Source organism: Vigna angularis, chromosome 2, assembly GCF_016808095.1.
Source record: "Vigna angularis cultivar LongXiaoDou No.4 chromosome 2, ASM1680809v1, whole genome shotgun sequence".
Classification (NCBI taxonomy): Eukaryota; Viridiplantae; Streptophyta; class Magnoliopsida; order Fabales; family Fabaceae; genus Vigna; species Vigna angularis.
In genome coordinates, this window is record NC_068971.1 from 13374485 (window position 1) to 13387800 (window position 13316).

General features: G+C 33.5%; 1 protein-coding gene and 1 long non-coding RNA gene across 3 annotated transcripts; one reads left to right on the plus strand and one right to left on the minus strand.

Moving 5' to 3' along the window:
- Window positions 1-362: 362 nt before the first annotated feature.
- LOC128195633 (uncharacterized) lies at window positions 363-4465 on the minus strand. Its single transcript, XR_008247344.1, has 3 exons — window positions 4222-4465; window positions 871-1066; window positions 363-785 (listed from the first exon to the last, which is right to left on the minus strand). It is a non-coding gene; the product is annotated as an uncharacterized LOC128195633 (long non-coding RNA).
- A 4426-nt stretch (window positions 4466-8891) lies between these two features.
- Window positions 8892-10624, plus strand: LOC128195653 (protein LURP-one-related 15-like). 2 transcript variants are annotated; one of them, XM_052873994.1, is made up of 3 exons: window positions 8892-9142; window positions 9700-9907; window positions 10349-10624. In XM_052873994.1, exons 1-3 carry the CDS (start codon window positions 8942-8944, stop codon window positions 10351-10353), a joined length of 414 nt encoding a protein of 137 aa, XP_052729954.1. In that variant the 5' UTR covers window positions 8892-8941; the 3' UTR covers window positions 10354-10624. The 2 variants fall into 2 exon arrangements, with proteins under 2 accessions (XP_052729954.1, XP_052729953.1); XM_052873993.1 differs by having other exon boundaries at window positions 8897-9142; window positions 9700-9933.
- The last annotated feature ends 2692 nt before the right edge of the window (window positions 10625-13316 follow it).

Here is a 13316-nt window from a genome sequence, read left to right on the forward strand (position 1 = left end):
CTAATTATTTTTTAATTTCTATATTAGTTGTTATTTAAAATTTTTCTTATAATAGAGGAATATATATTCATAAAACAATTAAAAATAATTTTACGTTTTTAACCCTATTTAAAATTTAACATTTTACTTTACATTAAAACTGACTAAATCAATTTTAATAACATTACTTTATGATGAATATTAATATTTGAAAGTTAATCCGATATATTTGAAAGAGAAAGATGATAATAAGATAAATTTCACACTGAAATTATATTGTCATGTATGTCTAATTCGTTAAATCAGTACAGACTATATGTTAAGAAATGATTTTGTGTGATGTAATATGGATATAAAATTTAAAAATTGAAAGAAAAAGAGAGTATGTTGGAACCTACCATACTTTATTTATAGTTTAAATCTAAGCAATTTAACATAAAATAAAAAATTACATGACTAAAGTTACTGATTTGGTAACTTAAAAAACTAAAAACAGTAAAACCTAATTTCATACACTTTGGAAACACGCATTAACATGAAAATGGTCGAAAACCAAACCCAATGTGTTCTACATGAAAACTTGAATCAAGCCAATCTTTGTTTTCTTTCCACAATCCGAGTAAAATTAATAGGGAAGTCCTTTAGTTCATCATGATGCCCAATGCCACTGGCGTTATTGCCTTTGCAAAATTCCACGTTCCATCGTAAAAGAAGTTGATGTCTTTAACGATCATAAGTAGTGCCACTATGAATGCATAGTCCACGTTGCGATAGACATTGACATTGAAGTCACCATTATTCTGCATCTGCATTATAGTGACAGAAACACTGTATAATTAACCTCATACAACACTGTTTCTATGTTGTTTGAAGACGTAACAGAGTACATACCGAGGCAACAACTGTGGGAGATTCACCTGCATATACATGGCATGATCTTTTGCCACTCACAACATCTACCCTAAAGTCACACTCACTTTCTTTTTTGTTGTATGCAAGGAATCATTGCTTTCACTGAAAACAGCAATCTGGAGGAATCATTGCTTTCACCCATGAAAACTTGGCATCGCCGATGCATTGTCATGATCTACATAAGAACATTCGTTCATAATTCAGTAACTGAGATGGATTTGCTGGCGTATTGAATTTGTTAGAATATCATGCGTGAATACACTATAAGAGGGAATTGATGCATGAATACAGTATGACCGATTATCCAATCAATCCTTAGAGGAAATGGAAAAACTATAAAACCATGCCTAAAATTAAGGTTACGGATAATAAGAAAACAACAACTTCCATGAAATACAAAAAGAAACTAACCTCATATATTTCAATAATACAATATTGACTTTTGTTCGGAATCTATTGTCATTTTCTTTTACATTGAATAAAAATAAAATAAAAAATATCATAATACATACAGAAAAAAATATTCATAAAGGTGGGTAATGATGATCCTCTTTTGATTTTATATATATATATATATATATATATATATATATATATATTTATTGTTGTAAAATGTTGATAAAAAATAATAAAAATCATGAAAAAAGTGCTATACGGAATATCCAAATTGATCCGTATATATATATATATTCAAATTGATCTGTTTAAAATCATGAAAATGTTGATAATATATATATATATATATATATATATATATATATATATTCAAATTGATCTGTTTAACTGTATATAAGTTATATACGGAATATCCGTATATAAGTTATATACGGATTATCCGTATATAAGTTATATACGGATTATCCGTATATAAGTTATATACGGATTATCCGTATATAACTTATATACGGATTATCCGTATGTAATGTTATCTACGCCCTTTTTATATACGGATTTTTGACCGTATATAATCCGTATATAACACCACTTTTTATACGGATTTTTGATGTTATATACGGATTTCGGCCGTATATAAATGCGATTTTTCTTGTAGTGGATGGTGGACGTAATTCCATGATCCTCAAGGAGAGGATACATGGTGGTGATTTGGGGGTGTATAGAATGATTGCATGGTAGCTCAGTCTTGGGAGTTTTCCTGACGCTCCAATGATCATTTATTCTCAAATAGAGAGGATTGATCCATGTGGTGAGGAGTAGCAGGAGGTCCTAGTCTTGGAGGCTTCCAGTATGCTCTAGGGCGCGGAACGAACTAACCTCGTGAGGGTGGTAGGGTGCAACCCATTGGCAATGGCTTTGCAAAGCAGTAGAGGCCACCACGAGTGCATAACCCGTCATAGCTCGGTAATCATTCTAGTCCGGACGAGTCGGTCTATAAAGCAACAAGTCGGGGTATAAAGTAATAAGTCTTGTCATGTCAGTTTACCATGACTTTTGGATGTCTGAGATTATATAACATGCTTTTTATATCTAGCTCACCCTTGCTTGTTTGTATCGCTTGTGTATGTTTCTTTGGCGATGATCATCCACTTGGATGGGAGCAGATGACAGGGAGGATACTTTGGAAGCAGCCCTTGATGGAGACGGCAGTACTGCAGCTTAGAATTGCTAGTTTGTATTTCGTGAAACTCGTTTTATTTGGAAGAACATTTTGTGTATCTTAAGTTTTAAATTCTCCATAATTTCCATGGAGAAATTCTAATACTCTAGTTGTCAATTCCGCGCTATTTTGAGGATGACTGTAATCCTTAATTACTCTTGACTGCTTTCCTATATTATGTATGATGACGTCTTTATTATATGCATGACGTATATAATTGGGATGTTACAGTAATGATGATCCTCTTTTGATTATATATATATATATATATATATATATATATATATATATATATATATATATATTTATTGTTGTAAAATGTTGATAAAAAATAATAAAAATCATGAAAAAAGTGCTATGTTACTACTCTACTATATTTATTATATTATTTGTTGATAAAAAGAAAATTGTATATAATTATTAAAGCTGAATAAAAACACTACAATATTATATCAACATTCCAAGATTTTATCTTAACTTTATTCTTGTCCATAGGTCCTTTGGTAATGAATTATGTAGTTTTGACCATACGTACTTTATTCTTAATAGTCATAATAATTTAACTACAAATAATAGTTTTCACCAACACATATAGGCGATGAAAGAGTCACTTATGTGTTTTGAATGTCTTTTATGCGGGTTTCCCATTATATATTTTAAGTTGATTTTGTTTTTCTTGTTGCGACATATAATTTTCAGATACTTCTCAAGATTAATAAAAGTTCACAATCCCGGTTAAAAGATCTAAACGAAATATATGGTATAAGATTGAACTAATATTTTGCTTGATAAATCAAATAAGTAGGGTTTGAAACTTATATGAATGGAATTATATGAAAAGCTTAACTGAATTGATGATAAATATAATTATTTAAACTAAAATGCATTTAATTTATGATACTATAAAGTATCGTATAAAAAAAAGAGGTTCATGAACATTTGGGTATAGTTAAGACGAAAATTCCCAAAAGCATTTTGTTTTTCTACTTGGTAGATGTTTCTACATATATGTATAAAATTCATGTTGATTAAACCATGAGAAGTAGGAAGTGTGATTTATGGTTAGATATAAGATTCCTTTTTATCTTCAACTCCTCTAAGCCCTTTCTTTACTGTCTTTAAATGCCCTATTCATTTTCATTTTCTGTCTTTAATGTCCTATATTTATTATCCGAACATTTGTCTTCTACACATAACCATTCTAATAAATGTAAAACTTTTCCCACCTCTAACCCAGTTTGTAGCTGACCTAACACCACACAAGCTGATAGTTGGAGATAGCTTACGGTGACAGTTACTATACAGTGGGACACCAGAAGGGATATACAACAATGGAAGAAGGGAGTAAACAAGCTTAATCAGCAAAGAAATGGATTGATTAAATTGTTATTCCAATAAGGGTCAATGTTATGGTTTCAAGAAAGAATCTACTTTGAATCACAACTTGAAGCCAAAATGTTGATAGAGTAAAATAAATTTTCCAGCTCTCTTTCTGCCTAACTGTTTTCACTTGAACTCTGATTTATAACTAGCGAGAGTATTGTTATATAGTAGCTAGAAGATGAGTAAAACCAAAGGGGTAAGTTAGTACTAACAAGTGTTACTTCAAGAATTGTAAAAGTATGAAGCCCTTTGTTGAGCAAAGCAAAAGATAATCATAAATAAACAAAAAGAAGAAACATCCTTAACAATAATATAGGTGAGAGTAGCCAAACCTTCCAATATAGAGTGAGGATGGGCTTTCCGCCAGCATCACACAAGACACAACGGTCGTGAAGGGTTAAACGGGGAGATTTGGTATAAAAAAGACGGACACCATTTCCGTCGTAAGTGGCACCTTTATCTGTTTTAATTTGAAGATTGATAGTGTGAGGAGCACAGTAGGAAAGGTCGATAACTGGGAATGGATGTTAGAGAGGGAGACGAAGCGTTCTAGGTTATGAATATGTTTTTGCAGTAACACGTATGGTATCCATAGATACACGCGTTAATTTCAACAAACGACTTAGTCAAAGTTCACGGCTGAAGTATGCTAGTTACTGAATTACTGTTGCAAGTAGAAGAAGACTCTGGTTGACTTCACAGTTAAAACACTGAGAATTACAGTATAAAAGTTATGGCGTTGTTCAGTTTATTTGGTCGTGATTTTGACATTCATGTTCAACCGTAGAGTTAGGAAAAAAAATAATTGAATATGTATGTGAACATAATTGATTTTGCAAGATACATTGACTATTATTCTGTGACTCCACTTGAAGTAATTAAATTTCAATAATTAGAGACTTCTTAAAATACCACTACAAAAAAAAAACTGATGTGAACTCTTGCAATCATTCTGAACCAAAAAACAGTAAACAAAAAGGACCCAATCCACTTGCTAGGGATGAACCCTTTGTGCTACATAGAATTTGGTGGTCAATCCAATACTTCAATTTTTCAGCCTTTCCCAATTCACTCACTTCAAATGAAATTTCAACATCATGCAAAGGCCAAATTATTAACTTTTCATGTTAAAAGTGTACTAAAGTCTTAGGAAGTTAACCTTGCGACCTTTGATCCTAGTTTTCATATCAATACTAAAGTTCTTCGTAAAAAAAGAACACTTTTGCACCCATGATTCTTATATTATATACATAATTTAAAACCTTTACTACATTAATATGTTGATAATATATAAATTCTAACAAGTAAAACTTACCTGTATTGCTGTGACATCATTAATTTGAAGCAAATTGTATCCTTTTAAGGCTTGGGGGCAAATTGACTGGTTTTTCTCGTAGCTTTTCAATTTCCTCTTTTGGCCACCGTACCAATTGTTTACCAGACTTATGCAGCGAAATAACCATTGGAATTGTCTGCAAAACACATGTGCATCATTCACCAAATTATTTGAAGTCAACTTCAATTTCTAAAGTTAAGAGAAAAAGAAAAATGCTGTGGAGCCCTGTATGAGTTGGCTCCTGTTATTTTAAATAATGTCGTTACATCTATACCACAAACCGTGTCAAAAAAAAATCTAATTATTTGAGTCTAGAGTCAACACTATTTGATCAAGTTGTCTTGAATTAATGTAACTTTATAATTATATTTTGTTTAACTTTCTAATTTAATTTAAAACTGAAACATTTATACATAAATTATTTAATTTAAAATTAGTTTTCTAAATTTAGTTAGACTCGATTAATTTTACAAATTCTAATTAAATCACACTAAATTTTCTTTACGAAAACTGAATCATATAAATTCGAGCAAACCAGATCTCTCATAAATGCGTGTTTGAAAATGGATCACATTTATGTTTTCTTTATCATAGAACCAAGCTTGTTTCACATATTAAAAGTACATTCAGGAAATGCTATGTTATCATGGAAAAGATCCTAAGGTCACTCACTAAGAACTTTGAGAATATTGTGTATGCAATTGAGGAATCTATGGACTTGACCATGTTCTCGATTGAAGAGCTTGCTAGGTTTTTTAGGCATGCGAGCAACAAAGGAGAATGTTGTTTGAACGACTTGATCAGATACTTCAGTAAAACTTCACCTGAAGGGAGGTTCTTAGAACACTCAAGGCCGAGGTGGTCTTGGAGGAAGAGGATGTGGACAAAGAAATATACAAACCTAGAAGAAAAATTGGAGAGGTTGTGGAAAAGCAAGAGGCCGAAGAGGTCGATCTGTTAATTCTGGAGTAGAATGCTATAATGTGACAAGCATGGTTACTATGCCAATGATTGCAGGTCGGCCAAGTGTTATAATTGTGATAAGGCAGGTCATATAGCAAAATACTATAGAGTGGAAAAGAAAAAGGAAACAAATATCCTTGTTAAGGAGGCTGATGAAGAGATTGGGATCCTGATGACGTCAAGAACCCCAAAGACCAAGTTGTCGAGTTTGAATATGGATGACAACGGGTGGGGTCGGGCACGAATAGTGCCTACCCGCAACCCGACCCGACAAAAAAAAATCCACCCGCTACCCGCATGGATACCCGCTTAAAAAATATCCGCTAGAGGTTTATTTGATTGAAAAACGCTAATAAATGTGACAAGAATGATTGAAAAACGCTAATAAAGAAAAAAAGTATTTTAAAATTGTTTATTTGATAAGATTCATTTTAGAGGTTGATTTGTCACGTTCAGTTTTAAAACTAATAAATGGTAAAAGAACATAAGAAAGAAAACAAAATTGCATTAAATTGATGGTAGAGTTAGATATTTGAATTTCGAGATGAACTTAGCCTTTGAAGTGATACAATAACTTTATTCCGTTGAAATAAAATTATTTTTCATTAAAAAATTATTTTTGTAGTGTATGGGATCTATACGATCGACCGGATACAATCACGAAAAGGGATGGCTAATTTGAATGGGTTGCCGTTAACACTGACAAGTACTATCCGTTCAATACTAGTTGACTGCACGACCATGGAAATGGGAAACAGAGAGGTCAGACGACCTCAATAATAAACTTCTAAACATCACTCCTAATCAAGATTACGGGTAAAAACTGTGACTTTCAATCGGATTAGTCATTATCTTAAATATTAAAGTACCTTTGACAGACACATTCATAAGATTTGAAACTGTAAACGGAGAAAGATTTTGGCTAAGAATGTTTAGGATTACCTAAGGTGATTCATAAGAAAGTGTGAATGAGTGTTTGTGGGGATCCTCAACCCTACACCAAAACCAATTTTAATATTTGAGAAAAAAAATAAAGGACTTGTTAATATTACTTACGCCATTATCCATGCTTAGGGGTAGATGGCTATGACTTGTACTTGAAAATATAAAGAAATGAATATTACTAATGTTGCTTTGCATGAGTCATACGAGTTCATTCATTGTTTTCACCTTGTTGCTTATTCTAAAGAAAAGCAAAAACTTGAGACAGTCTGTCTTGATGTTTTTGGGCATTTTATTTATCTTCCTTATCGGGGGACCTAGGCTTTAGCTTTATGATTAGTGAGTAAGAATGATTATAGCAACATGTGCTTCGAGGCATGCATAAACAACTTGGTTGTACTGATTAATCACATTTAATTACCTTCATGATGCACAAAAACGAGGATCATATATATTTTTCACAACATGGCTTTGTCATCAATGATAATCACATGCTAATCACCTCCATCGTCACCTTTTGCTTTACGTAACAGTTTTCCTGCCTTTCTACTTGTAGCCTACATACACGAATCTGTTAAAGAGATTCTTAATTAGCTGTGTGTATCTTTTTTCGGATTTTCCTCCATAATTGATCAGCAACCATTACAAAAGCAATTCGATGGAATTGAAATTTCTATTAACAGAAACCAGAAACAAATGCTAGGAAGTAGGAACTTGTTTGATTCATATGCTTACAAAGAATATAATTAAATTGTCTTTCTATCGTACCCAATAATCTCACATTTATTAAAAATCAGAAATAAGAAATAAAAAACAATTTAAAAAGACGTCTTTGACAGATTCCAAAACGAACAATACTTTATATATAATATGATTAATCTTAACAATGTCTTTCTTTTTTAAATTTGATTGGCTAAGTCAGTTTAAAAACTCTTTTTCCCTTCTTTTTTTTTTTAAATGTTTTTAAGAATAAAACTGTGTATTAAGTAACAACGAATGTAGACATTTTATACTTAAGGATTTGGCCATCCATTGCTTTCATAATTTTTCTCAATTTCAAAGAGAAAACTGGGTCAAGGGGCATATGGTGTGCTAAATTACTAAGCAAAGTGTGGTAGAGTTCTATTAGGCATGTCATCAACTAGCTCTTATTAAAGAGGTTTATTGGTCAGATTTAAAAGCTAGGACACCTAATCATATCCTAAAAGGACAACTAGCTCTTTAAAGAACATTGCAATAACGTATGGTATCCATAGATACACGAGTTAACTTAAACAAACGATACGACTTAGTCAAAGTTCACGGCTGAAGTATGGTAGTTAATGAATTGCTGCTGCAAGTAGAAGAAGACTCTGGTTGACTTCACAGTTAAAACTCTGAGATTCCAGAAATTCGATACCATGTGCGAATCAGTCATGTAATTAATAGGTTTAACTAGTGGACTAACATGCACCGAGGTTTCTTTTTCCTTATTTATTGTCATTTTCTCGCATACCACATTAGTTTTGATTGGTTGTCTCTCACTATCTTTTGTCTATTTTACAGTATAAAAGGTATGGCGTTGTTCAGTTTATTTGTTAATAAATACAACTTTGTTAATAAGTAAATTACATCTATAAGTAAATTTGTTAGTAAATACAACTTATCAAGAGATATTTTATTGATAAATAAAAAAATATTTGTTGATAATATTATTTATTGACAAATACTATATTATTGCAAGTGGTATTAGTAACCGTTGCTCTATAAATTGGCATATACAACACATAAATAAAGACACTTTTGTCCCATCAGATACCTTCCTCTCTCCAATGGCAGATCAAGTCTCAGTTATCAACCCTTTCTACTGTTCTCCTCACTCTATAACTCTACAGATTAATACTGAGACAGGAATCACTTACAATGAAAACGGTGATCGTCTCTTTCATATGGAGAATGCTTTTTGCACACTTCATAACCGTCGTGTCTTATTTGATGATAAACAAAAACCCATAGTCACTTTATACAGAAAGGTTTGCTTTCTCATGCATCTATCTATACTCATACTCAACTTAATTACTTTTAGGTAGTTCATATTCGCCCACTACACAGATAATCTATACTTTAATTTTTCATTTTAGCCACTAAACTAAACTAGGTGTTATAGTTATGATGGTCTATTTTGGTAAAACATTAAGTGTTTTGTATTTTTTTTCTGTCTTATCAATCCAATCTATACTTAAATACCCTTTTAGAGTTACAATTTTTTTTCTAAAATTAATATATATGTCTCTACTCTTCTATCTCATATTATTGTTTATTTTCTTAATTAATAATTATTTGACCTTACTTATAATAGAATTGGTTATATTATTAAGTAGATTTCTTCCAGATTGTATATTTATTATGATTATTGTAATAAAATTTTCGAATATTTGCATGAGATGGATATATCTGATTTCTTTAATATTCATGTCTTATTATTTTTAATTAATCCTGTGTGAGAAAATTTGCATAAGGTGGGTCGGTATTATGTGTATCGCTACACTATCCATGTTATTCTTATTCTTAATTAATTTCCATTATGCAGGCCGTGACGATTCATGAGCGATGCAAAGTTTTCAATGGTGAAAGCACCGATTCATCTAAATTGCTGTTTTCTGTGAGAAAAACCAATAAATCGATTCCACCTGGGATTGCTAAATTGAATGTGTTCCTCGCAAACAATCAAGACAAAAAAGAAAGCGACTTTAGAGTCATCATTTATGGAAGTACAAATTCTTGCACAGTTTATGCCGGTGAATCTCCTACCATTGTAGCCAATGTATGGGTTACTAAGTTCGTATATCCTTTTACATGTATTAGTAGTTCTTTGTTTTTTTGAGAAGTAAACTTTAAATATGTTATTAATAAAATTAATCTTAACTCAATCTTTTTAGACAAGATTGTTAAAATGATATTTGTTCTTATTTGTATAAATTAATTTTATTTTTATATTAAAGTAAATATAAGTCTAATTAAACTTTACATACTTATATATAAATATATATATATATATATATATATATATATATATATATATATATATATACTTATAGTATATTTTGTTTATATAATCCGATATGAAATCTATACTATAATAACTTCGTGACTTAGATACCTATATACTGTTGATATTTATGATATCTCTAAGAATTATACAAATAACATTTACATGTTTCTGTCTTAAACTAATGTAGGTTGAGAATAATGGTGGCTTCAAAGTCTCGGTCTGTCCCAACGTGGACTACGCATTCATAGTAGCACTACTTATGATTGTTAAGGATATGAAATGCTCTAATGGGTCCACAGATAGTACACAAGACACTAGTACTGCCATGAAATTGATTAAAGCATCGTTGATCCTCGGAAACCAATAAATAAATGTATTGTATGTCTGCTCTATTATGTTGTCTGTGACAATTTCTATTATCTTTCATTATATCAAATATAGCAATGTTATTGAGACCTTATAATAGATCCGAAATGTGGGGGACAAGGTTGTTTTTTTAACATATATATCTTGTAATAACGAAACCAACGACACAATTTTGTAGGTAAGAAAAAAGAAAATTACTCATGGGTAGAAAACTTATCATAAAGTTAGTCATATCAACAAATAAAATGTTTATATCTGAACAACTTTACTCACGAATTATTCTTTAAATAACTTAGTTATAGGCAAGTTATTCTTTTATAACATGATCACGAACTTATTTATGCATAATTTATTTAAATTGGTTGATAACTTATTAATGGATAAATGTCTCACTAGTAAAAAAAGTGGCTTTTGACGCGTCATATACGCTTCGGTTACGCAAAACCCGAAGCGTATAAAGCTATATACCTCGGTTACACCTTGTCCTGAGACGGAATAGTGATATTGCCTCGGTTAGTAGAAGACCCGAGACCTATAACTCTACATATAGCACTGCAAATTAGACTTTTCTGTCTGACAACTTTTTGAAAAGCGTTATTGCCTCGGTTTGCTAGGCAACCGATGCCTATACACCTGCGCTCAAGGAACCGAGGTCGTTGAGTGGCACTTTATACCTCGGGTTCTGCTTTTAACCGGTGCCATATGGTTGTATTACCTCGGGTTTCGTTAGTAACCGAGGTAGTAGCTCCATTCATCTTCTGAAAATCCTACACAGGTTTCATTTCCGCCCAACAGCTTCTTCCTCTCGTGCTCTCTCATTCCTCTGTGTAGCTTCTTCTTCCTCGTGCTCTCCTATTCTTCATTTGCGTCCACAACTGCCACTCCTTGGCTCGCCGCGCTGCCCCCTGTGCTGCCAGTGGTCTCGCCTGCGTCCTTGTTGCCCATGGTTCCACCACCACCGCACTTGTGTCACCCTTCCCCTCCTCCTCCACCACCACCACGACCACAACCACCTTCTTTCTCCTCCACCACCTCACCCCAGTACATCTAAAAACCGCATATCTCTCACCGCTTCTCGTTTGCCACGCTCGCTTCGTCTCGTCCGAAACTTCGAACACCCAACTCTCCACTATCATCCACCTCTGACGCGGATCTCGAGGCCAAGATGAGCCGGAACGAGCTGAATCGAGAAGCCAAGCGCGCTGTCAAGTGGGGGATGGACTTGGCTTCCTTCTCTACTCCACAAATCAAACGCATCCTTAGGTTTTCGATCACTCTTTTCATTTCTCGTTATACCCTCTACCTTTTCCTTAATGCCCGCTTCGCAAAGTTCCCACCTTTGCCCAAAACCTGTGTGCTTTATGTTGGGTTGATGCAGGGTCGCTTCCTTGGACCAAGTTGTATGTCTCGAAGAGCACGTTCGAGAAGGTTCTCCTGTTGCAGGCGATGCAGGCGATTGAGGCTGCCATGAAGAGGTTCTTCTAACGGCAACCGAGTTGGGCTGAGTTAGGGATGGGGATGGGGATTTTGGGACTGTTATGGATGATTTGGGTTGAGTTTCGAAAAAGTTTGTTGTACAGGTTTATGTCTGAAACCTTTTGTCCCAAATAATTTCCTCTTCAACTGAGTGCTGAGTGGTTTAAATATGATGTAGAACTTTGCAAAGAGTTTACTAGATCTTGCGGACAATTTGGGAAGAGCTTCTTTAGTTGTAAAGGAAAGTTTTTCAAAAATTGATACACCTACTGACTCTGCTGAAGCGGTAAAACTTCTGAAAACACTCTATTGGCTGGCGGAGGAAGGGGAAATGAATTAGAATGGAGTGGTCGGGAGAGGGAAGATGCGGCGGGGAAAGGTTGGCGCAAAAGAAAAGAACACTCTATTGCCTCGGTTGAGGTCCAAACCGAGGCAGTAGACTCCACAATACTACCTCTCTCCACAACCGAGGCAAAAAAGGGTAGACTTTTTGTCTCGCCTGTATATGCCTCGCTTCAGGAATCGCTGTTTATGAGCTAAAATAACTGATGCCATTTCCCTTAACTGTACTAGTGTCTATTGAATTTCTTTTAGTTAAATTATGCATGTACCTTTTTAGGAAATGGAATATATAGTCTGTTATGTCATGCCTATTTATACTTATCATTAGGTCAAAACAACATTTTTATACCAACGACATTTTATACCTGTATACAAGCAGGAGGTAGAAAAGAAATTCAACTTTTATATTGGATCCAAATTCGATATAAAAGTCAAAATTTTTATACCGGTCTCGTGTTAACGAGAGAAGAATAGTCAGGGGAGGGATATGCCCTTCAGACTTTTAAATCGGCACTAGTAAAAAAAATTGTTTACGAACGTGCCCTATAGGCAGCGGTTTTACCAAAACCGAAACATATAAAAACACGGTAGCATTTTTGCAATTTCAGTGAATTTATAGACATCGGTTCAACATGAACCGAAGCATAACATCTGTATTACCTCGGTTCAAATGCCCAACCGAAGCGGAATGGTGTGAAACTTCCTGCCTCTAATTGATATTTGGAAGGATAGCTAATTTAAAATAAGCCTACTGCCTCGGTTGTTGACCGAGGTAGAACGCTCTATAACTTCTGACATGCAAAACAGGCTTTCTGAAATTAATATACTGCCTCAGTTCCACTGACAACCGAGGCAGAAAGCTTCCACGTGGACTGACTCTTGTGTTGTTAATAAAGTGAAATGACTAGTGAAGGTATTATGCTTCGGTTTCTCGAAGACCCGAGGCGTATATGTTCAGTTTAGGCATCGGT

What these genes read in the sequence shown, in the direction of transcription:
- LOC128195653 (XM_052873993.1), top strand. Translation starts at nt 8,942, where the DNA reads ATGGCAGATCAAGTCTCAGTTATCAACCCTTTCTACTGTTCTCCTCAC. An exon ending in TAGTCACTTTATACAGAAAG is followed by an intron (nt 9,143 to 9,699) that starts GTTTGCTTTCTC and finishes TCCATTATGCAG; the next exon opens with GCCGTGACGATTCATGAGCG. An exon ending in CTCCTACCATTGTAGCCAAT is followed by an intron (nt 9,934 to 10,348) that starts GTATGGGTTACT and finishes AAACTAATGTAG; the next exon opens with GTTGAGAATAATGGTGGCTT.